This window comes from Stegodyphus dumicola, chromosome 10 (assembly GCF_044657685.1).
Source record: "Stegodyphus dumicola isolate Sdum_Otavi_A_Nest chromosome 10, ASM4465768v1".
Classification (NCBI taxonomy): Eukaryota; Metazoa; Arthropoda; class Arachnida; order Araneae; family Eresidae; genus Stegodyphus; species Stegodyphus dumicola.
Genome location: NC_140777.1, coordinates 139,898,115 through 139,924,120, shown reverse-complemented (window position 1 = coordinate 139,924,120; position 26,006 = coordinate 139,898,115). Strand labels below are relative to the sequence as shown.

Here is a 26,006-nt window from a genome sequence, read left to right as displayed (position 1 = left end):
CCCACGAAGATGGTTGTCCAGGAAATTGAAAATGTGGTAGTCTGTTGGTGCGAGGTCTGGGGAGTATGGTGGATGGGGTAGTGTCTCCCAGCCCAGCCACTGGATGGCGTCACTGGCCTCCCGAACCACATGCGGCCTCGTATTGTCATAGAGGAGGTGTACATCCTTACGATTGATCAATGCTGGCTCTCTCTATGTATCAGTGCCTTATGCACACGTTCCAAATGTTGTGAGTACAGGCCTGCCATGGTGGTTTGACCCACTGGCAGGAGCTCATAATGCACCACTTGGCGACTAGTCTACCAGACACAGAGCATGATCTTCGTGGGTGGAGAGGTCTCGTAGTGTGAAGCACAGGGTTCAGTGGTGACAACCAATGTTTGAAACGCCTGGGTGTGTCATACTGGACACACTTTTCATTCTTGGCGAGTACTCGATCAAATATGGATGCATTGCGGTGCCGAGTAAGCAATGACAAACCAACTGTATTTTTATTAAATTAATATTATGAGAAAATGTATGTTATGTAATAATTGTTAATAAATTTAAGTATGAAACACACCCACAAAAAATGTTTACATGTTTTTTTAATTTATTTTATTACAGTTTCCTTTTGTAAAGCACAAGTGTCCCATCACTTTTGTGAGACACTGTATGTAGTTTTGCAAGCCTATGTCTGGTTTAAATTTTCAAAACTACAGAACTCCAAGAAGAGACTATTCTATAAGAAAAAGAATTTTATTCTTTAATACCTAATTCCCTAGAATTGCTTGTAATATTTTAGAGTGATTAAAAATGGAGGAAATCAAATTTTGGTATTGTTCAATGACTTGCTAGAACACTTTGGATGATGAAGTTTTGAAAACTTGGTATTTTGTTGCAAAAGAAAGAAATAATACAACAAAAATATAAATTTAAAATGGTATAGTAAACAGACTATTTCCTTTTGAATTGTAATGGGAAAAAGAGAGCAGGTCATATGAGTACTTTGGGAAAGTGTGACATGATAAGCAGACTGATGTATTTATTCAGGTAAGAGCTTTAAGAGGTTTGGCTGCACATTAATTCACATCTGCATAGCATGCCAGAAAAATCTACCATTTCATACTAGATTTGTCAGAAGTCCCTCTGCCCCAAGAAGATGCTAAAAACGTTCATATTACATGAAGGAAATTGCAAACTTCATACAATTAAATTTATTCTTTCTTGATGTATGTGGGAAGAGAACTGTAAACTTAGCTATGAGGGAAGAAAATATTTAATTTATTCAGTGAAAGTGATATTCTTAATATCTTTTTACTGACAGGTGTCTTTATGCTGAATAAACAAAGTAATAATAATGTAATAAATATATTTTTCAATGATGATTCCATCAATGATATCTTTCATTGATGGAAGATTCTAATTTTCATTCACATAATCACGACCTTTAATATTATGTCTCTGATGTATTTAAACAAATGTAGAACTCATTTTCCACAATACTTTTATATGCTCTTTCTCACTATAGCAGAATGCCATTTCTAAAACACGTTTTTTGTTTTTCAATATAAAAGCTATTTTTTTAAGGAAGCATCTTAAAATATTTTAATGCTTTTCGATGAGAAATAATCATTCAAATGAATAAAAATTTTACACTTGTGAAGTTATTGATAAACAGTGCATCTTTCAGATATACATACACTGTTTAGGCTAGTATTTCTTTCTTTGAGATATATACCACGCACTAAAATTTGCATCATTCTCATATCTTTAAAAAGTAAACAGTTTATACTTTCTTTATTCAAGAACTTACGTGCCCTCTTCTTTAGCAGTTTGACATAGATTAAAATCTCCCATAACGATAATATGTATCAAAATAATTAAACTTATTAAAGTCTAAATTTAAATCTGAAATTTAGGTCTATGAGCAAAGCTAGCACTTAAAAGATTTTGGTACCCTCACATATATTTATTCCTCTTTTCCTCCTATTTCTTTCTCAGTCTTGGTTTAGCTGCACCATTCTGTGGTAAAACTGCCAATGGAATATTTTGTGGTGACCCTTTTCCTTAATGCTCTATGCACATGCTTATTTTGATTAACAATCAATCCATCTCTGCCTATAAGATTAAAAAAAAAAAAAAAAAAAAAAAAAAAAACATATAATAGGCCAATAATATGAAGATTTCAATGAGTAAAACATTTGTGTTATGTTTTTGCTGCTCAACATAACAAGACTAAAGAAATATCGAGAACATACAGATGAACTGAGAATTCCTTTTTACGTGTTCATGGGCAAACTTTGAAGATAGTGTCTATGATTTTGAGAAAGAATTCACATTGTAAAACGCCATATTTAATTTGTCGCTTGTTTGAAAATTCAGGAGACAAAGGTTATCTTTATGTTATGAAAACACATCTGGCAGGCTTTGGCAGATGTAGACAACTTTGTTCCCATCAAGATGATGAGAAAATAATCAGACATGTACTGGGAAGGGAGAAAAACGAAAGGAAGGATGAATAGGCAGACAACACACAGAGAAAGAAAGTTACAAGGAATAAAGCTGAAGAAGAATTGCAGGTTTTCTTGCCAAAAAAAAAAGTCACATCTCCATGACTACATGATGATATAAAGTTTCATTGTATATGCTGTAAATTTTTAAAACTACAGCGACAATTTTGTAAACAAGCAAAATCTAAAAAATTTGTAAATTTTATGTGATAATATATGTGGTCATCATAAAATGCTGCTGAATTTTGCTTTTCTAAGATATAAAATTATGGGAATGCATTTTAATTTTACATAATCTGTATGATTTTTTATATTATTTATTTAAATGTGGCTGATAAATAAAACACATGACCAACATACTTTGCATGCTACAGTTTCTACAGATGGCATCACAAAATACAAAAGTTCAGTTTTAGAAATGTGTATTAATTTTTTTGGAAAAATCTCTTTTCAGAACTGGCAGGATTCCTTTGCTACGAATTAAGAGAGCTTCTACTATACTAATAATTAAATTAGCAGTATATTTTCAGAGAATATTTTGCTACTCAGGAGCACAGATTTCAGGAAGAATCTCCACATTTCCAGATTTTTACAATACATATTCTTGACATATAGTATATGGATGAGTAATATCTTGATAGATTATATTTGGATATTAAAGATCAAGGGACAGCACAATCAGTTTGAGAGTAGCACTATTAGTACTAAAGATGGTGGATTGCAAGTGGTGTACTTCTTTTATAACGTATTATTCCTCAACCCAATATTCCTGTTGTATAATGTGATGTTTAATAACACAACTTGGATTATTCCTTTTCTTGCATTTCTCCTAACATATTTCTATTATGCTTTGTTGTCAGATATGAAATGCAGTTGACTGTTAAAAGGTGCATATATGCCAATGATAAAGTCGTGTTATATGGCTGATTAGATGTTTTTTCCAATGGCAGAGTTTAATAGTTTTTGGAGCAGCACGAGTAGCATACTCTCATTTTTTTGGAAAAATTAATTCCGAGTCTACCAGAACTTGGTCTATCATTTCTCAGTTATCTATTATTAGTTATCTGTGGTTTCTTAGGTATTATTTCTTAGTTACCTGTTAACAATCTTGAATGCTCTCAAATGTTGCTGCAATTTCAGGATTAGATTTTCCGTCATACCAGTTTCTTTTTATTTGTGAAAATTAATAACATATCACGTTTAACACATATTCTTGAATAACTGTTTCTCATTTGTGTCAGGTATCAAAAAAAGCTTTCATGAAAAATTATATTTTCTTTTAAAAAATAGTGAGAGAATGCTTTTGAAAATTCCACAATTTATACATCTGTACGAACAATTGTCTCCACCCATGCACAATTTGAAAGAAAATGATCTATTTTTTATTTAAAATGCATGGGAATACAAATTTTTTTATGGATTGTGCGTATAAGCTTTTCTCTATATAAGAATGATGTGTTTATTTTTAAAAAGAGAAAAATGCATCCTTCTGATCTCTTAAAAATTAATGCATGGGAATACAAATTTTTTTATGGATTGTGCGTATAAGCTTTTCTCTATATAAGAATGATGTGTTTATTTTTAAAAAGAGAAAAATGCATCCTTCTGATCTCTTAAAAATTACAATTTCTTATGAATTTATAATATTTGCATTTTTTTATGATCAAGATATAATTTTTGTTAATAACAAAAATCTAGTTTACTATTCTAAAAAAAGCAGTTCAAATTTTTATGTTCATAATGAATACTGCGCAACATGAATTACCTGAATTCTTAAAGAATTATTTTACTAATTGGAGATTTATTTAATGAAACATTTAATATCATAAAAATACTACAATCATACTTATCAAAAGGAGACATTTATATATCACAGAACATGACTTTTAGTGGAATGCATAAAATAAATTCCATATTGAAAATAATTCAAGTTAAAAATTTTGAAATATCAAATCTTACAGAAAAATCACTGGTTTTTATTTACATCACATAACATTTTCTAAAAGGTTTTCTAAGAGAAAACAGAAAATTCTGATAATGAGCACTTTATATTAAGAAAAGGAATTTTAATTGCTCATAAAAATAAAGGATTTACAATTTAATTGAACAGAAATATTACATGTAACTACTTTAGCATGGATATAAATTTTAAAATGTGTCTTTTAAAAATGGAAAATGACAACTTTCATTTATATACAACTCATTCTAGTTATTTAAACAACTCAGATGAATGAAATTCATTTCATAATTTTACATCACTTTAAAAACTTTAAAAAGTCTAATAAAGAGGCAAATGCAACTGACTTCATAAAGTATCAAGATAATTTTTTTTTAGATTAGTCAGTCTTACCATACACAAGGCCATAAAACTCAGAATTTGGGTTTGAAAGCAAAGCAGATGGTTTATCAATTTCTGAAATACTCCCATCTTTCATAACAAGCACTCTATCACAATCCATGACAGTTTCAATGCGATGAGCTATAATAAGTATAGTTGAATGCCGAAATGCCATTCTCACTGTATGGCGAATTAAGCTGTCAGTTTGATAGTCTATACAAGCTGTAGCTTCATCCATACACAAGATCTATCTCAAAGGAAAAATATCATTTAAGATAATGGAAAAATATTTGCTTAAAACATGTACATCATCAAAGATTATACTGCGAGCATTTTTATTCAATGAGTCAATCAAGCAGTGACAGTGCTTCTCAAATAACAGTTTTATATTGATAAATTAATCATAATAATTACTAATTATTGTCATACTGCAGTAATGGTAAGAAGGAAAATTAATATTAATGAAAATATCATATACAGTGCTTTTAATCCTAATTTATTCCTTAAAAGTATGTGTGGGTGCACATATGTTACTGTAAAAGCCCGAAATAACAGAATGTCAGAATTCTCTGATAAATGTCAATACTTACCAAATACATGGGTAAAAGACAGAATATCTGGTTATGTGCTTCTACATTTGGACCATCGCCGTTATATATCGACAACTAGAGATAACCACTGGTGGAGGTCGAAACATCGAGCCAAGTGAAAAGTAACAAAAATAAAAATCCTTTGTTCTGCTGCAAAAGGTCATGTGCCGAGAAGACACAGCCAGAGAGAAGCAACAACAAACCTTTTGTTTTGCCTGACTAAGGTATTGTGTATCTATTTTTTAAACTCTCGAACATTCTGCTGTTTATTAATCTCATGCAAAATTTCCTGATGCAGGCAATGTTTGCTTAATTTTTTTTAAAATCTAATACCCTAATTTCTATTGAATGGCTACTGTGATAAATCATGTTTTTTTGGGGGGGAGGGTAAAGTTATGTTCATTAACTGCAAGTAAATGAAAATAAGGTTTTTCTTATTTTCTCAAGAAAAGTACTCTAAAATAATTTCTGAAGTAACTTCTGTTAAAACTAAGTGCAGTACACCTTTGGCTAACAGATAATTAAAAAGGTTTTGACAATTTAAAAATTAACAGTGAAGAGAAGTTAGTTGTGCCATCCAGAAGAAATTAGTATACAGTATTATATTACTAATCATGAATTGTTCAGTATACTATATGAAACACATTTGAATAGGCTATGAAGGAAAAATACATATGCTTAAATAATTGCAAGTTAAAAAAACATTACATATGAAGTTGTAATGTCATATTCAAATTTATGTAAACAATGTCAAGTTAAATACAGAGCATGTAAGAAAGCTATTGTTGTAAAACCAATGGATAATTAAAAGTTAAACTCAAGATGTCAAGTCAATCTGATAGACTTGTAGTTACACAAGAAGGTGAATATAAGTTGAAAACAATTAAAAAAAGTTTATCTAAATACAATTTTTAAAAGCTAAGACAGCTGAAGAAGTAGCATAATCACCTTTCTCAAATATTTCTAACATTTGGTGCTCCAGCTATATATATTGCATTCAGATAATAGTACGTAATTCAGCAGTTAGTCCTATCTGAACTATGCGCTATGTGGCTAGATGTTAAGACAATTCATGGACAGCTTCGTCAAACACAAAGCTCAGATGAAAGGGCCAATCAGGATATACAAGCTATGTTAATTGCATTGATGAATGATAGCAATACAAATAAAAGATTACATGGTTTGCACTTTTTTTAATTTGCCAAAAATGCAATTTATCAGGAAGGAATACACCAAAGTCCTTGTGAAGAGCCTTGTTTGGCTTTAAAACAAAAAAGGCACATAGCATCGCCATCTTTACCTGGTGAGCAAATTGCAGATATTGAAACTGAAGAATAGCTTGAAGAAATTGTTTATACTCTTGAAGAAAATTTTAGCAGAGACCATACTGAAAATTATATTCCAAAGGAAAATATTGAACAAAAGCTGCAACCTACCATGTCTTCATATCAAGCCCTAACTGAACAACACAAGTTTATTTCTAAAAAAAAGTGTGGCTGCAAAAGAGAAACTTGTATTGTAAGCTAAGAAAGTGTTACGAATTTCAAAAAGAAAATTTCCTCTTTCTCAAATTTATGATACTGCAAGTATACAAGTTCCTAATTTCACCCATGGCCGTACAGATGCCTAAAGTGTGTTAGTAGTTGTTGCTGGAATTGAAGACTGTAGTTTTTATAAATTAGCAAACAAAGTCGTACTTCAAACAGCTGCAGCTTTAAACCCATGATCAGCTCACAATCAGTAAAAAAAAACGTTATTTCCCATAGATAAGAGTTCTTATGAAATATCACTGAAGAAAGCAGCTACAACTAATTCGAGGGCACTGCTATATATGCTGCAATTGCAAAAAGAAGTGACTAAATGCAGTTGTAAAAGCAATGGACTCTCAGTGAATCAAGGGACTCAAAGTTTCATAACAGTTCAATTGCAATTAATAAGGCTGTATAACATATAATTTATGTACAGAATAAAATCTGAGATGTGGGGTCATCAGGACATTCACAGTTCCAGATTTGGGGTTTTTCTAAATATCAGATCATTTTAAATCTGGTAAGATGATATGTAGAAATTATAGAATTAAAAATATGAAATAGTATTTTATGAAATAATGAAGTATACCTTAAGGAAATCAAAACTTATTAATAAAAAATACTTAGTATTAATTTGTTTGCTTTAGTGAACCTCTCAATGTAAGTTGCTTAACCTTCCAGCATGTGCGCATGCGCAAAATTTATGACAAATTCTGGTTTTAATGTACATTTTTTGTATATCAAGCTGAGACATCTGAAGGTCATTTATATTTCTCCTTTCTATCCTTTACCACATCATGGAATGTGCCAACAGGAAGTTATTTGACTTTTCTTTATTCTGGGGGGCTTTTGTGCTATGTGGCAGCTTTTTCGTAAAAGTTACGACACGCACGTGGTCGTGGGTGAAAATTCGAACATATTTTTTTCTCAAATATTTTGTAATTTTGTGTTAATAATTGCCGTGTATTATTTTAATTTTCATACATTTGACTTTGTAGTTTTTATATCGGTTTTCATGGCAAAAAAATATGTGCAACCAGCTGATTTTGCTCGCATTCTTCAAGAATTATCTGATGAGGAAAAGGAAGACAAGGAAACCTTTGGATGGGAGAACAATAGTGATTTCCATTCCTTATTTTCTTTTATTTCTATTTTTTAGAAATAAATAAAAACATTAAAGTTAGTTTAAAGTGCATTTTTGTAATCAGTAAGAAGTAAATTTCCTTGCAGAAGTAAGTAATGCTAAACTTACTTTTTTTCCTACCAAGGTGAGTGTTTTCCTTTTTTATTTGTCTTTTATTTGTCCTTTTTTATTTGCCTTTGATGAATATTAAAATTAGCTTCGATTTTAAAATATAATTATTAAATAATAAATTTAAATTTTTCTATAATGAAATACATTATTGCATTTCCATCTCATTAACATAAGAATTTAAAAATAATTTACTTATATTTGAATGTGATATCATTTGTATTTTTCAACAAAAAGGTTTATATTTTACTTTATAACAAATTTGTTATCAATATTCACTCATTTCTGTTGTTTTTCGTGCCCAAAATGGTAAAATAACGAATGTTGTAAAAAATATGATGCATGCGTGCTCATGTAAAATTGCCAAGCGCACGTGCTGGAAGGTTAACTTGCTTCCCCCCTTTTTTGTGCTAATATTTTCTCTTTAATTCTATAGACAGATACAATTTCTTGTTCAATTACAAAATTCCAATGTTCAAGTCCTGTAATTGCCCTATTGAGAATTCTTACTAAATTGTCAGTCGAAATTTTTTGTTCCTAACAACGTCTCTATCACTTTCTTCACTTTTCATGGGTATATTTTCTGGATTTAGAACCATACTATAGATTTTGCTATCTATTAGTTGATTTATGACTGGGGCATTATCACTGCAATGAAAAACTTCTGTAACATCATCTTTATTTATACCACTTCCCCACATTTTTCACAAATTAAATTAACTGCAAAAACCTGCTTACCCAGGACCAGTGTTACAGTGGCGTAGCGAGAGGGGGGCAAGGGGGTGCATGATGCCCCGGGCGCCGCTCGTACAGGGGCGCCAAATGGTCTCCAAACAAGATTTTCCGGAAAATTTCAGTTTTTATTTTGATCGATTCCTGGAAAATATATTTAAAATTAATAACTATTGTAATATAATTAATTATTTATTTTCTTGATTTGTGTAATAAAATGCTTGCAGTACATCAACCAAAACGTTCTTTCTGACCACTTTATTTCTCCAAAGTAGAGATATATATTTAAACGAAATGCACGTATATCTCTCGCTTTTTATTTTAAAACGATAACACGACCTTGTCCCGAATTTCTCAAATATATCCAGTTTCCAAATTCCGATTCCATAATCTGGAAATGACATTTTTTGAGATTCGTAACGCTTCCGCTGCAATGGATTGCGTTCGACTCTCCTGTAAACGTCTGATGGCCTTCCTGGCTACTGATTCAACTAAGTCATCTTGCTGAGATGTCGTATATTCACTGCTACGAAGCATTCAACGCATGTGAATTGTTTTTAATCTTCTATTACAAAAAGGAATACTGCAGGTCGTTCCTTACTCCTTATCTAAAACGCATAGTTTTCGACGTCACAGACTAAATTTGCATATTCCCAACTTTGTAAACGTTATAATTTTCCTTTATAATCTCTTCTATTTTCTTTTGTTCAAAAATGTTATCGATTATATGGTTATTTCATACCGAACCCACAATACACCCTAATTGTTTTGAGCAGTGAATGTGACTGCATGACGTTACTCCGTAGTAGAAAAGAAACAGAACCTAAAACTCCACTGCAGATCTATAGGGAATATGTTTTTCCAAACCTAAGAGTCGCACTTTAAATACTACTTACTATGAACGTTCGTTCAGCAAATTAAAATAAATTTTCACATATTTACAATCAACGGTGGGACAAGATCCCCTAAGTCATCTAGCATTTTTAAGTGTGGAAAGAGAAAAATTTGAAAGGATCTACTTTGATGAAGTAAATGATAAATTTGCTTCTAAATTTTCAAAGTAAGAAAAAATGTATACATAATAATTAATTTTATTCATGTATTATATTAATTATTAATAAATATAAGAGCCCGACCAAGTCGAGGTGCACGTGATTGAAGCGAGATGAGGACAAATTAAAATTTTTAAGTTGGCTGGTGGTGTGTCTGACAATTTGAGATCTTTGGCACTCCAAGCATGATGGTGTCCAGTTGGCTATGTCCTTTTGCATGCTATTCCATACGAAACTTTGCTATATCAGTTTCCTTGAAGCCTTGATGCCATTATGTGACAGTCGATGTAACTGACTAAAAATGGCATGGTGAAACACGGAGGTAACATAAGGTCGAAATCTTGAATCCTGAACATCACAATAAAGTGATTTTCCAGGTGACAGCTGCATAGGCTGCAAGTTGAGATTGGTGGAAGATTTGCTTTTCAAGAGGGTTTGTAGTTCTGAATCCCGGTGTTGTTCATCCGCAAGGGCAGCAAAGTTTATTGGCGAAGGAACGGCTAGTTCTTCAATACGAGACAAGATGTCTGCTACAATATTCTGCGAACCCGCAATATAACGGATATCTGTTGAAAATTGCCCTATGAAGTCTAGGTGTCTCATTTGACGAGGAGAAGCTTTATCCGAACGCTGCTGAAAAGTATAGATTAAGGATTTGTGATCTGTGAAGATCATGAAAACGCGTCCCTATAGCATATGCCGATAATATTTGACAGCTTCATAAATTCCTAATAATTCGCGATCTGGTTTGTGCTAGTGAGAGGTTTTTAGAAAAATATGAAAGTGGTTTCCATAATTCTTGACCTTTTTGTTTTAAAAGTGCTCCTATACCTGTCGTTGATGCGTCAACGTGTAGAGATATTAGGTTATTTTTTTGGAAGCAGAAGAGATGAAAAATATGCAACGCCTTCGCCGGGAATCGAAACGCGGACCTCTGGAGTACTGGCCCAGCGTGCAGAACCATTACACCATGAAGGCACGCTAGGAAAGCGGGAGAAATACCTTATAAACTCCCCTTTTTAAGGGGCGACTGGGGTTTTTAGGGGCCGCAATCGCCAAATCCTGGGTGTGGAGAATCCTCATTCAACACCCCTTTTATTTTGGGCGCCACTGTAGAGACATTAGGTTATTTGGAAGCAAGAGAGATTGAAAAAATAGCAATCGCCTTCGCCGGGAATCAAACCGCGGACCTCTGGAGTACCGGCCCAGCGTGTAGAACCACTACACCACGAAAGCATGCTAGGAAAGCGGAAGTCCCTCTCCTTATAAACATAGAGTGATAATGGTTTAGATGCGGAAGGATACTGCAAATTTGTTGCCGAAATTAAATCATTTTTGCATTTTTTTAACGCTTCGCGAGATTCTGCGGTCCAGGTTATAACGCGTTTATCATTTTTCTTGATTCCAACCAAAAAGGAATTTAGAGGTGCTTGTATGGTTGCTGCATGAGGTAAGAAACGTCGATAAAAATTGAGCATAGCAAGAAATCTTCTTAAGTCGTAAGTCCTTCACTGTAGATGGTTCGGGCATATCGCGGATAGCGGTGACTCTATCTGGAAGGGGTCGAATCTCATCAGAGGAAATTTCATGACCAAGAAAGGATACTCTTGACTGGCCAAAAACGCATTTGGAAGGATTAAGACTGACATCGTACCTTTGAAAACGTTCAAAAACTGTTCTCAAACGTGAAAGGTTTTCTTGCTCTGAAGAGGAGGCGATTAAGACGTCATCAAAATAAGGTACACAAAAGTCGAGGCCATTTAGCACCTGCTTCATGAAGCGTTGGAATGTTTGAGCAGCATTGCATAAGCCGAAGTCATGACCGGAAACTCAAATAGTCCAAAAGGCGTAATAACCGCAGTTTTTGGAATATCAGCTGGCTTAACGGGCACTTTGTGATACACCTGCTCAAGATTAATGGCTGTAAAAATAGCTTTTCACTCGAAAACTTGCATACAGCCTTGAATGTGAGGGATTGGGTAACGATCAGGAATTGTAGCTGCATTTAACCGGCGATAATTGCCACACGGGCGCCAGTTACCATTTCGTTTCCGAACTAGATGGAGCGGACTGACCCTAGAACTTTTTGAAGGACGGCAAATTCCCTGTTCGATCATGTATTGAAGTTCCTCTTTGGCGGCTTTAAGCTTGTCCAGAGTTAAGCGTCTTCGTTTAGCGGCAATCGGAGGTCCGGTAGTTTCAATATAATGTAATACATCCTGCTTGGGTTCGGAAATACCCATAACTGGGCGCGTGTTTGTAGGGAATTCTCTGAGAAGTTGATGCCATGGGGGAGTTACCCGAAATCAGTTTAATGCTCAAATCTTGACTATTGCGAATTACTCCCGGATAAGTTAAGTTGGTTGTGGAATCTATCAAACGGCGATTTTTAAGATCGGCAAGCAAAGAAAATTTTTGAAAAAATTCTGCGCCAATAATAGAACTTGAAACAGTAGCAATAGTGAATGGCCATTGGAAGTTGTGGTGCAATCCTAAATCAACAGATATCAGGCGTTCACCAAAAGTTTGAATAGGAGTTCCATTTGCTACATAAAGTTGTAACTTGGTAAGGCGCTTTTGTTCGTGAAAATGTGGTGGAACGACAGAAACATCAAAAAACAAGAACGACAAGAAACTTAAGCCCGAATTCTTTTCGATGAGAAAAAGGCGTGCAAAATTCCAGCCGCTGTCGTTCACAACTTCAAGCAAAGGCCCTTCTCGTTTCCCTGGTCGTTATAACGACACGGTGGGCGGCATTTGTTTGCCTTGTTTCGAAATTTGTGGTGGTAAAAACAAATACCCGGTCATGAAAAATTATAATAAATTCATTGTTACCGGTGATTTTAACTCTAAACATCCAAGCTGGGGCGCAGGAGATATTGATGCAAGAAGGCGATTGGTATTTGACTTTATCGTCTCTAATAATATAATTTTACTAAATGATTTAAGTTTTCCTGCAACTTTCAAATCTACCATCGGTGAGGTATAGACTCATCTTGTTATGACCTCACCAGGTTTGTCTATCAATTCTGGAGCTCTGCAAGTTCTGATGGATGAGAGTCTTAGAGATCATCGTTATTTGCAGTTGAATTATGATGAAAATATTCATTGTGCTCCTAAGATTGTTTTAACAAGAGATGTCCACCGGATTACAAGGTACTGTTATAAAATTGCTCCGATAATGCAGAAATTTAAATTAGTTTATTGAAGTGTGAGGACTCTGATACAATTGAAAATTGTATTGAAACATTTTTGAGGATCTGTCAATCGATGTTAAAAAGAAGTTACGAACAAAACAAAAGGGAAGTAGGCAGATTTCGGGGTGGACTCCACAACTTACTTGTATGCGACGCCGGATACGTGCTTTGAGGAAAAGTTCGCAAATTTTGAATTTAACGGACAATATATACGTAATGAAAGGAAAATTGCATATAAAAAAGAATTGGCAACTTATAAACGTCTAATTTGGAAGACAAAATTTGAAACTAAGAAGAAATTTTTTCTTAATAATCTTTATTATTATGATGGTTTTTATCGAATTGCCTCTGAAAAAGTGAGACGTGCTGTTGCTCTGTATAATCCTCAGCACGCTGACAGTTTGATTGAACTCAATAGACAGAAGCTTTTGCAATCACTCAAATTGGGAGCTCCTGAGGATATTTCATTAGATGAGGATAGACTTTCTGAGTGCCCATTGGATGACGCTGTAATTACAGAGGCAGAGATCAGAAGTGCAGTTGAACAAATAAGGCGTCGAAGCGCTCCGGGCCCGGACTGTTTTAATCCTATATTTGTTCAGATTCTAATTTTTACATATCTGGATATTTTTATATTGCTTTTTAATTACTGTTTTAAATTTTATGTGTTTCCAAGAAATTGGAAAATCGGTCGAGTTGTTTTAATTCCAAAGCAGAATGACAGATATAGACCAATTGTACTTTTGAGTGTTTTTGGAAAAGTGTATGAAAGAATCTTGGTTGAGAGATTGAAGTTTTACTTGAATAGTAGAATGATACTCAGTCGGCGACAGTATGGTTTCACAACTGGCTGTTCTACATATGATGCATTATATGATACTATTGACTTTATTAAAAGCAATAAGAGTTCGCATCACGTAGTGCTGCTGTCCTTGGATGTTTCGTCTGCATTCGATTCAGTGTGCTGGAACTCTATTTTACAAACCATGATTAACCTTAAATTGCCAAGGAATTTGATTCAATGTTATAGGAGTTATTTTAACAATCGCAAAATCTTGTTTAATGCTTTTAAGGATGAGACTGCACAGATAGAACTAGAGATTTTCATTGGTTGTCCGCAGGGCTCCTTCAGTGCTCCCCTGCTCTGGATTATCATATTAAACAAATTTCTTATTTTGGAATTCCCCAGTGATGTTAACTTTATTGCATATGCAGATGATCTTGCTGTTCTGATGTATGGTGCATCATTGGAAAAACTCGAGAAATCATTTGAGAATGTTATGTTAAAACTGGAAAACTGGAGAATCGGCGAGGGCCTTGAATTCAACTTAGAAAAACTTTTGCAATCATTTTCCCTCGGGCTGGGATCAAAGTGAGAGCTCCACAATTTAGATATCAAGGAAAAAGAATAAAGTTTGTTGATGTTATTAAATATTTGGGAGTCAAGATTGATTGCAAGTTGACCTTCGCAGATCATTTTAAAACAATTCATCAGCTCTCAGATGATATGTTAATGTTTTACAGGAGATCCTTTTTCTAGTGAGACACTTTGTAACAAATCATGCATTCTTAAAGATATTTTGAATAATGTAATTATCCCTAGAGTTTTCTATGGAATTGGTGCCTGGGGATCCAGTGCCGGGGATTGGTCAGGTTGAGGAACAAACTCGATGCCATACAGAGGAGCTGGTGCTTAATGATTACAAGATGTTTCCGTACTGTCTCAACTGAGGTGCTCTGCGTTCTAGCCGGCACGCCGCCTCTTTCAATTTTATATAAATTATATTTTGAAAAATTTTTGTTTAGAACTGGTAGACTTGATTTTAAATTGTATAAAGATATTTTGATTACAAGGCATATGTTTGAAAGAATTAATAATATTTTGGTACATCCTTCTGGTTTATGTGTTTTTGAATTTGATTGTAAACTCCCAATAGTCGGAGAATTGGATATTTATGCTGACGGGTCCAGGCAAGATGATAAATTGGGTGCAGCATTTGTGATTTATCATTATGGAACTGAAATTGAAAATAAAAAATATAAGCTTAATAATTATAATTCTGTATTTCAATCGGAATGCTGTGCTTTACTTAAAGCCCTTCAGTGGGTTAAGGAAATTTTGACTTGTGTTAATTCTATTCATATATATACTGATTGTATGTCTTTGCTTCAATCCTTGACCTCGGCCCGTCCTACTAATTTATTAATATTTGATATTAAATGTCTATTGAAATTTTTGATGCAGAATATGTGCATTCATTTACACTGGATAAAAGCACATGTTGGCTTTGTTGGAAATGAAAGGGCCGACGTGCTGGCTAAAGAGGCGACCACTAATGATGATTGTGAATATAAACAGAAATTTCTGGTTTGAGAAGTTATGCAATTAAATTAATTAACATGAACAATTTTTATAATGATATTTGGAATACTACTAGATGGAATGAATCAGGGAGGTGCGTGGGTCTTTTGAAGTCTATTAAAATTCAAAATGGTATGCGACCAATTAGTAATATTGATTTAAACCAGTTTTTAACTGGGCATGGAAGATTTCCCGCGCACCTTTCGAGATTTAATTTACAAAATTCAGACTTGTGTGGTCATTGCTATCAAGTTGGTAACGCAGATCACTTCTTGAATCATTGTTCCTTACTGGAAAATTTGAGAAAGAAATGTTTGGGAGATAAGTCATGGAACTTGAAAATCGTCTAAATGTGCAATGTGCAATGGATTTGATCAATTCTAATATTGAATTTGGAATATTTGTTTAGTATTGTGTATATTTATCTTTTGATTATATGTATTATATTTTCAGTTATGAGTATTTATAGGTTTACTACGAAAATTTTGAAATTTTTCTGTGTAGTGTTTTATTTAATGCATTGTGGATGTTTTGTACATGCGGTATTTCGAAGAGATGCAGTTGATTGTTACATAGATATGGCTTTGCAAATGCTGAGAATCCTGATGGATTACCAGATTTAAATTATCGAAATTAGTGGTTTTGAGTTTTAGGATTTTGATTTTTAAATTTTAAATTTTATGGAATTTTTATATGTAGTCTTTGATTTTAAAATGTTCTGAAATTTTAAAGTTTTAAAATTTTTTCTTATATTCTGTTCTTAATGGAGTAATTACTAGGGTTTTAATATGATACATGGCAATCTTAAATTTTTCCAGTTTCGGTTATTGGCAGTCCTGGAGCTTCTTTTCTATGATTATTAAGGATAATTAATACATTTGAATTCAGATAGTAGTAGGACTATTAAAGTAAATTTTTAAAATAAATTAATAGTTTAAATAGAATTATGATTTTACAAATAATATGCTATTAAAGTAATACTGTAGGGAATTCGGTTTGACCTTCTGCAGGTTATTTAAATTGGGAATTCCTCGATGGCTTTGGACCGCCTGTGCCTGTTCCGAAAATTCATGTGAATGAATATTTCTTGAGAGATTCAGCCACTCTGTTTGCTCGTGGAGTTTTTCATTGTTTTTGGATTTTGAATGTTGGTGTTGTGCTTCGTTGTTTGTATGTCTCTTCCTTATTTTTAGTTCGTTAATTAACCTCCAATTATTTTTAGATAATTAGCTTCTTTTTCTCTCTTCTTTCCTTTTTTGGTCTTGAGGGGGTCGACCTTTCATAATCATATGGTCATGGGACTAGGAGGATTGGGTCTTCTCTGTATTATGACTATTATGACTTGGAGGAGGGCTTTGATAACGTTTCCTCAGTTGGCTACAGCGTGTATTTCGACCACGTGATGCGGAGCTGTTGCGCTGAAAAGGTTCAGCTTGGATGACTACTAATTGGGCAACCTGTTTGGACAGATCATCAATATAAGCTTGTAACGCCACAATACCTGGACCAGGAGCCTGCACTGCGTGTATTTGCGCTGGAATGGCCATCTCGTGAATTTTATCAGCGATTTCGGGAAGATTTTTAAGTGGCTCGCTACTGGCCGCTAAAATAGTTTGCATGTTAGATGGGAATCTATTCATCCATAATGTTTTAAGAATGTTATCCGTTAGGTTACCGGCGACTAAATCTGACATTTTAGACAGCAAGTGAGAAGGCCTCATATCACCCAACCGTAAATCATGCAACAGCTGTTCGATTTTAACTGTCTCGGATTCTTCATAAACAGAAATTAATTTTTTTTTAAAGATTTGTAATTGTCCGTCGTCGATGGATTCAAAATTATTTCATGAGCTGATTGCAGTACCTCTGATTCTAACGCAGCGATCCCTGTATACAATTGAGTTTCGTCGGCAGTAATGTGACTCAACTGCGCATCCAATTGAATGAACCATAACGATGGGTCTCGGCGAGAAAAAGGCGGTGGCTTAACTGCCACTCTCGCCAATTGCGAAGCAGCATCGTTGTCAACCACTTTGGCTCAATCAAATATGCACAATAATAATATGTATAGAAAAATAATGAATATGTATATAGTGACACAGTTTCTTGGTACTCGAAATCAGAGAAATTGGAGGCTCAAATGCAGCAGACGATACATATATCCGCTGAAATTATGACAGAAATATGTTGACTCACCGGAATGCGGCAAAAAACTTGAAATGACAGGTGAATGTCTTACTTGCATCTCATCACACTGGATAACTTACTGCTGCTCAGAATTTAAACATATAAACTCCATACTTGTGCAACATTGAAGGTTGCCATTCGTAATAAATGCGTGTCACCAATTATGGTAGTACAATTTTTTGAGACAGATCGTTAAACAATTCTAACAATTGAATGGAACAAATATTATTTTTGTTTTTGGTTGCTATGGGTTATCAGACTGGCAGAGTTGAGTTGTAGTAGGTAAGTTGCCACATATCTGTTTATCTATAATGTATATTAAACTTTTAATTGTTTAAAAACTGTACTTTTTAAAAACACTTATATAAATATGTAAAATAAATAACACCTTTTTAACTAATTCTAGATCATCGTAGGTCAGATTTTTCCGCCGACACAGATGCATTTCCGAATCCAAGGCTAGTGCAGTTAGGTAGTGACTAATCTTTATATATTTTTGAGCATTTTATGGCAGATTCAGCATTTTATTATTATTTGCATTATTTTCTTATTACAAATATATATTCTATACATTATATTACTGAAAGTTTTTTTTTTGTGTGTGGGGGGGGGCGCCAAAAAGTTATTTTGCCCCGGGCGCCAGTTACGCTTGCTACGCCACTGCAGTGTTACATATTTTGTGGCATGGTGCAGTCTCTGTGGGTCCTAATTTCTGCTACCAAGTGGCTCCCTAAATTCCAAAAATTTTGCCAGCCCTAAATTTTGCATCCTGGTGCCTTTCCTAAATTCTAGAGACTTTGCCATTAATTAATTTTGTTGCTTGGTGTTTCTCCTAAAGACTAAAAATGTTGCCTTTCCTAAATTCTGGTGCCCTGTGTGGCTGCACCAGCTCTAGTCCTGGATTTTCCTGAATAATAAATCAGCTATTCTCAAATGAAACAGTACTAAATATAATCTTTTGGCTTATGAGTATCATTTACAAAATCTATTTTTTGCATATGGAAAGAAATTTCTGTTACAATTTCTTTTTTTCAACACTTTGCAATGCAATCAGCTGAAGTCTGTAATCAACAGTAAGCGTAATGCCAACATAAAAGGTTACTATGTTCTTTGGTATTCAATTCATATTACTTAAAAAAAGTATTTGACATCATTGTGTGAGTCATTTATCAAGCTGCGATGTCTTGATAGTCATGGGCTGATGAAAGTAAAAAAATAAATTATGAATTGCCATACTAACTCATACATTCCCTGACATACATCAGGGATATAAATTATTCAGTAGGAGTAAAATCAACACTGAGCCAAATTATGGATCATATAGATTTATTCTAATGATTGATTGTTTAATTATTAATTAACACACAATAACATGCTGAACAAATACCAATTCAGAAGTCAAACAACAAAAATCAGCGTTATATTTTCAAATTTTCACAGGACTAGTTTCGATGGTTTTACTGAACCACCATCCTCAGCTGCAAAAGCACAAATGAACAAGATAGGATATAATGATTAGATAAGATAAGAAAGCCTAAACAGAAGATAAATTAGTGGCGCCATCTGTTGATGAAACCAGAACTAAAACATAATTTTTTTTAAAGGCCAAAGGCAAAGATGGATTGGAATTAGGATCGTTAACTAGAACAGAAAGATTTTCTAGATGCATTTCACATTCAAAAAAATCTTTCTGTTCTAGTTAACGATCCTAATTCCAATCCTGATTCTACCAACATGATTCTTTAGATATTGAAAGATAAATTAAATGACATTATATTTCAACTATTGACAGTACTTTTTACTGCAAATTACTACACTAAATTAATCTGTAAATAACTACTATCATTCTTCAACAACCACTATTATATTTTATTTACAATCCACATATTATTATATGAAATTATTTATAACTTTATATAATATTTATGGAATTTATTGCATATTTTTAATTAATAGTACCTAGTAATCCTGAGTTATTTAGTCAAGTATTAATTTAATATTCAAAAACATTTTCTGAGGAAAGGTTTTTATTTCAACTTCAATAAATAAGTAATGTACATATTATCTAGGTAATTGGCTGATTAAGTAGGTAATGTGAGAAATGAAACTGCTTTTTTTTCACTTTAATGGGTCAGCCACATTACTCTGCAGATTACCAAGATAATCTGTACATTACCCGATTTCAGCACTTCAGTGATAACACATGAATGCTCATTCTACAAGTGTTATGCTGTGAATAAATTGGGAATTTTAATTTGTAGCATCATTGCTACTGCACTAAAGACCATTTGGTTACATATTCTGCAACTAATCACAATATAGTTAATAAATACATCGCACCCATAAAATAATCTTAACCATATAAATTCTTCCTATCCTTTTCGTCAAAAATTATTACATTGCTAATTATCCCTTCTAGGCTGTGAAATGATAAAAAAGAGGAGGAAGGGTGATAAGTAAGTAATAATAATTTGGTATTCTCCCAAAAGGTGATCTACCTTACTTAACCGTGTAGCTACTTTATAGATTGGTAAGTGGTGCAACTAAAATTGTTTTTTTTTTTTACACATTTATTTCATCTGCCATTTTATCGCACATTCAAAATGAAATATAGGAATTTTTTTATTAGATTAGCTGGTTTAAATATTTCAATGAATTCCTCGATATTAATGTCGCCCAGACAGTATAGTGGTTAGGGTAGCAATGGGCCTGGGTTCGAATCCCAGAGAAGACATGGATGTTTGTAAATGTATATTGTCGGTGCAGCATTCTAAATATGTGGTGAGCTGAAAGTCCTCTCATGTGGATTGGTGGGAGAGGAGAGGGGTGGGAGACCCCCGGATCCCCCGCAGGGTGCTCTTCCTCAGTATTGGGGGTAGGAAAATAGAAGTCCTACCTCTCTTCCGAGAAGGCTCTGACAGCCATTGTTCTATGTAATATGGACAAGGCAACAACTCGATATTAATATAACTGAAAATGAACCCCTAAATGTTATAGAAATAGATAATATCAAAAATTTTGCGCATATAGCGTGAATGAAACAGGTAAGACAAAATGCACCCAACTTTTGTACAGTTATATGTATTTAGTTGTTTTAGAACATATTTACAAACAATTTGTTGTAAGCAGAGTGTTGAAAGAAGACACATAATGAATTTAAGAGAGATAAATTAAACACTGTTGCTGCTTAAGGTAACAGTTATTTCGTTTGCTTCTTATTTCAACTGTTCGTAAAACCTGAAATTTATTTGAGAGTGAATTGATAACAAAGATTCGAAGCCAGCATTTTAAAAGCTCTTTGCAAAGCAATGCAAATGTGAAATTTATTCGAGAGTAAATTAATAGCAAACATTCGAAGAGAGTATTTTAAGAGCTCTTCTCAAATTCAACAGAAAAATTGCATGTGAAAGCAACATTGCTTTTACAAACAAAATAGACTAAAAAAGAGAAGGCGCCATCTATTACAAAAGTAATTAACTAACAAAATTCGGTAAATCACCGGTTGGGACAGTACCAAAAATTTCTATTCAATAAAATGCTCTGGATTAAATTTCTGGTAACTTATGCCACTAACCTTGGTTTTCTGTAATAATGATCTTGCCAAGCAAAGAAGTTGTCTTTCACCAGAACTAAAGTTCTGACCTCTTTCTTCAATTTCTGCATCCAGGCCACCTACGGAACGAATTTTTTCTTCCATATGACAATGAAGTAAAGCCTTCCATATTTCTGCATCACTTCGCAAATGATTGGGGTCCAAATTTTCACGTATACTTCCACAAAATAAGAAAGGATCTTGAGATATAAGAGATAAATTTGACCTAAAATTATATATTAATTACAAATGGAATAAATAAAAACAACAAACATTAAATTTCACAGCAATAAAAATAAAATAGATTCCAGTGCAGCACATAAAACTATAAAAACATATAAAAGTTAAAAATATATGATTATTATTTTAACAAATTTTTGAAGTAGAATTTAGCCAGAACGATAATGCAGATATTAGAATGCTGATAAAATAAAGCACTGCATTGATGAAAACAGAGATGTCTCAAATGGTGCATATTATGTGCATATTATTCCAGAATTACTAAAAATATTTTCTCAATTATTAGTAAAAGCATCCAAAAAGTTTTGATCCACTTTCAAAGGTATTTCTAAAAACCTGTTTAGCTTCCATAATGGAAATTATAGACTTATTTATTGAAAATGATGCAGATTTTTATAAGAGTTCAAAGGCAAGATGTAGTGTTGTGGATGCCTTGTCCCCTATGCATAACTTCTTATGGAGCGCAAAAGAAAAATGCAAATGACATTAGATACCTTCTTGATAAAAAAAAACAGAAAATTGGAAATGCAGAAAAATCTGAATGATCTAAAATATAAATGGTGACATAAATTATTTACCAAATTTTATACCAATTTTTCCCTAACCCCATTATTTGCATGATGAGATGAACTTGTTTAACGCTATTTCATATAACACTCTACTTTGAAGCTGAAGAAAAGGGTTTTATATTTAAACCTTCGAAACAATTCCAGTAAATTTATGAATATTATGCTTTAAGTCCTCCAATAATACCTGCAAAAGCTCCCTTAAGCCTGACTTTTATGCCATATTAATTTTCAATTATCGTTACACAAAACACCTGTTGTCACCTTTCTCTATAAAAGCAAAAATCTTCTTTTGCTAATAAATAAATAAAAGCATAGTTTCATAAAAAAAATTTCTCAGTGAGGGCTTTATACATCTGTATCTATACTTACATATATAGGGATCCTATTTTACAAACATTTGTTTAACGTGCATGCATACATAATAAACACTAATTGTTACTTCACATACATGAAATCGTCACATACATGTAATCTTCACATACATTAAAATAGTTAAATTTCATGAAGTAACCAATCAAGCTGAATTACTCATTTATAGAGAATGAACAAAAGACAATTATCTAATCCAACCAATCAATCAGCATTTTATGATTATGCATGATGTCATCCAAAAGCATGGCACACATTTAGCAAAAAGTACACTTCTCTGCATCTTCTGTAATTCAGAATCTGATTTCAGCATTCAATAACCCTCTGACTGTGAGATCCATGAATAGTGAGTTCCCTAGTTATCCTGAAAGCATATTAGGAATGTACTTATCATGTTGATACTTAAATTTTGTGATATATTAATGCTGCAAGCACTATTTTTTCATATATTTATTATTCCATTTCCAGTTTATAATTTTATTTGAATCAAATTCTTTGTTTTTATGAATTTGTAATTGAAATCAGAGGGTTAAGCAAAAATAATTTTTTATAGCACTAATGTATTATCTAGAAAAATTTTTGAGGTGGTGATTTGTTAGTCATTTAGAAGATGATCAAACAATTATGGAAACAGCAGGATTGCTGAATGTTTTGAGAGAAATATTCTTTGCTTTCTATAAACAATTTAAAGATTGAAGTTTTATCTAGGAAGCCATGATAAGGCCAAACAGTCCAGCACAACAGAAGCTTGATTGCCAGGCAGCTGCAATGGATGTGTCACTGACTTGACATGATTAAAAATCTATCTAAATGGTGCTAAGTACACCAGAGTTGGCGCCTAGGCCAGAGTGCATCAGTGCAAAGTAAAGGTTCAGTTTAACATCTGATTATAAATGTATTTATATCTGGAACAAGTCAAGAATATGAAATATATCTACGAACATAACAGAATTTGATGATTATGACAGTGCAGACATATGAAGAAGTCTAATTATTGAATGTTCTGTGCTTTATGTGCTAATAGAGAATCTATACTTACCTAAAGATACTTAAATAAAATCTTTCAACCCAACATAAAGCCCTTTATAGATGCATATGGATTTGACTTTCTTTTAATAAATAACAAGTACTTTCACACTGAGAAAATCTGGTTGATGAATTTCTCATTAGCGAAGACATTGGGTGAATAAGCTGGCCTGCCAAATCTCCTGACCTGAATCCTTAGAAAATTTACGGGACACCTCTTAGGAAGAACAGCTTTATAGCAAAGTTCTCCTTCTAGAGATCTCAATGTATTGAACATTATAATTATAGAGGAGGTTATTAGCCACCATCTGAAAAGCATGAAACTGAAAAATGACACATGTACACATGAAAAGAACACATTTTCTATTAATATCAAAAGATTCAAAATTTGTTTTTGAGATAGATTCTAATCCTTCCAAATTTCATTGCTATATATTATATCAACTTTATTTTCAATGCAATTTAGCTTTGTATCTTTTGCATTCATTTATGTGTTATGATGTTACATATCACATTCCTTAAAAATGAATTCTATTGAAAACTTTTAAAGAAATTAATACATAAAATGAAAGTTTTTAAAGAACAACATATAGTATTAGGTTTCAGTAATGTCGTGCTTATGGAGAAATTTTAAAGCACCATTGCTCAAATATTGAAATTCTAAATTTTAGATATTTGGACAACAATGACTTGTGATGCAATGTATAATTTTATTAAAAACTCTTATTGTACTATGGGTATTTAAACTATCATACAAAATGTATAATTACACTTTAAAAAATTTAATTTTAGCAACATCTAGATTTTGAAGGTAGTATAAGCATTAGGCAGAAGGCAAGTGGAACAGAGAGATTGAATCTCCTGAGTAGTGCAAGAATTTAGAAGTATATACATATCCTTTGAGCAAGGTTGTAAAGATGCTTATATTTTTGCATTCTTTATCTAATTTAATGCAAATTTCGGCCCATTAAAAGAATCAACAAAAGGTAATATCCGTAAATGAATCCATATGTGGTTTGTCAAGTTGAAGTCATGAATAAATGAACCATTTTTTGACTGCTAAACGCATCTGATTCTATGCACTGTGAACTATTTTCTGCCCTCATCAACCTCATATACTTTGCCACCTTTACATCCATAACATCTGTTCATAAACAAACTTGCCATTTCATGAATTTGTGAATAAGCAGAATATGCATTATTTTCTTCATATTAAAATATTATAAAAAAATGCAGACAACATTAGTTTTGCAATGGTTGATACTAAAATTTAGCTGACTGTTGTATGTCAACAACTTATTTCATATGCACAACCATAGCAATTTGCAATTTTCTATGTTATTATCAATTTTCTATCTAGCTAGCAACATTTCTGAACAATATGCTATAGCAACATTTTCTCATAAACTTTTTCATAAAACAAATAGTTTGAACATTGCAACTTTTACAATTTACATAAATTAAACTCAATATATATATATGTAATAATAAAAGCACAAGGAAAAGCCGGAGCAGTATGCGTGATTAGACCCATATTGAAGAAGATTTTTGATTGCGTAGTATTTAAAGAACTTGGCAGTCGAGGCAGTTTTAATTCCATTTTTATTTCCAATTGATATTTGTGGCCACAATCACTTGGCACTCTAGTCGTGCCTTTCCACAGAAGATTTACATTTTTGATATTGTTGGGATAGAAAGCAAGCCAGCGAAATTACATCTTAGCACGGTAGAGAGCAAAAGCTGAAGTGCATAGTTATGAAAGATGGAAGCACGCAAAGAGAAAAGTTTTGGTTTACAATTCGGTGATTGGTCGTCAAGAGGCATCTGGTATTAACGGTTACATAAGATCGCATGATTAATTTGAATGACGCAATGCAGATAAGTCATTACGATTTTAGAATAGAGAGGAAGAATTAATGTTTACAGTTATATTATAATTCTGATTCATACATTTTTATCTTACATATTTCCCCCCTTCAAAAAGAAAAAGGCGTAGCGACAGAGAAGCCTTTTTAAAGAGAAAGAGTTAAAGCACTAGCAAATGTTAAAAAAAAAAAAAAAAATAAAAATAAATCATAAAATTTTTGTCCTGTAAAGTATAATTTATAAATATCAATTTTTTTTAAATAAATTTTTAATTTTTAGAGTCCTATTGAATTTTTCAGCATCTCGGTCCAAAAGTCTTTTTGTTTGAGAGTTCACATAATCATAGTTCTTCAGGGAAGGTTCTTGTTATCGCAGAATATCACAAAATAAACTTTTACATAATCATTACTTATAATTAAATGTAATGCACATAAATATTTATGATATTAATTTTCATATTGATAAATTATATTTTAATACCATATAATAATAGGAGTAAGCTTCAGAAATTATGGTTTCACCGTTATCATTTTTCATTTACAATTCCTGTATTTTACCAAACTGGAAGCCTCGCAATACTTCTAAACAAACATATCCATCAATAGGGCTGTCC

General features: G+C 32.9%; 1 protein-coding gene across 5 annotated transcripts in view; it reads right to left on the bottom strand.

The window, feature by feature from the left end:
• Positions 1–437: 437 nt before the first annotated feature.
• LOC118204729 (ATP-binding cassette sub-family C member 10) overlaps positions 438–26,006 on the bottom strand; it is a 142,321-nt gene continuing 116,752 nt past the window's right edge. For 3 of the 5 annotated variants that reach the window (XM_085825602.1, XM_085825607.1, XM_085825605.1), the window contains 2 exons: positions 21,306–21,549; positions 4,354–5,077 (listed from right to left, as the gene is read on the bottom strand). In XM_085825602.1, coding sequence (XP_085681728.1) covers positions 4,829–5,077; positions 21,306–21,549 — 493 coding nt within the window. In that variant the 3' untranslated portion in view covers positions 4,354–4,828. Of the gene's footprint in view, positions 2,101–4,353; positions 5,078–21,305; positions 21,550–26,006 lie in introns of those variants that run through there. The other 2 variants (XM_085825606.1, XM_085825604.1) reach the window with 2 other exon arrangements.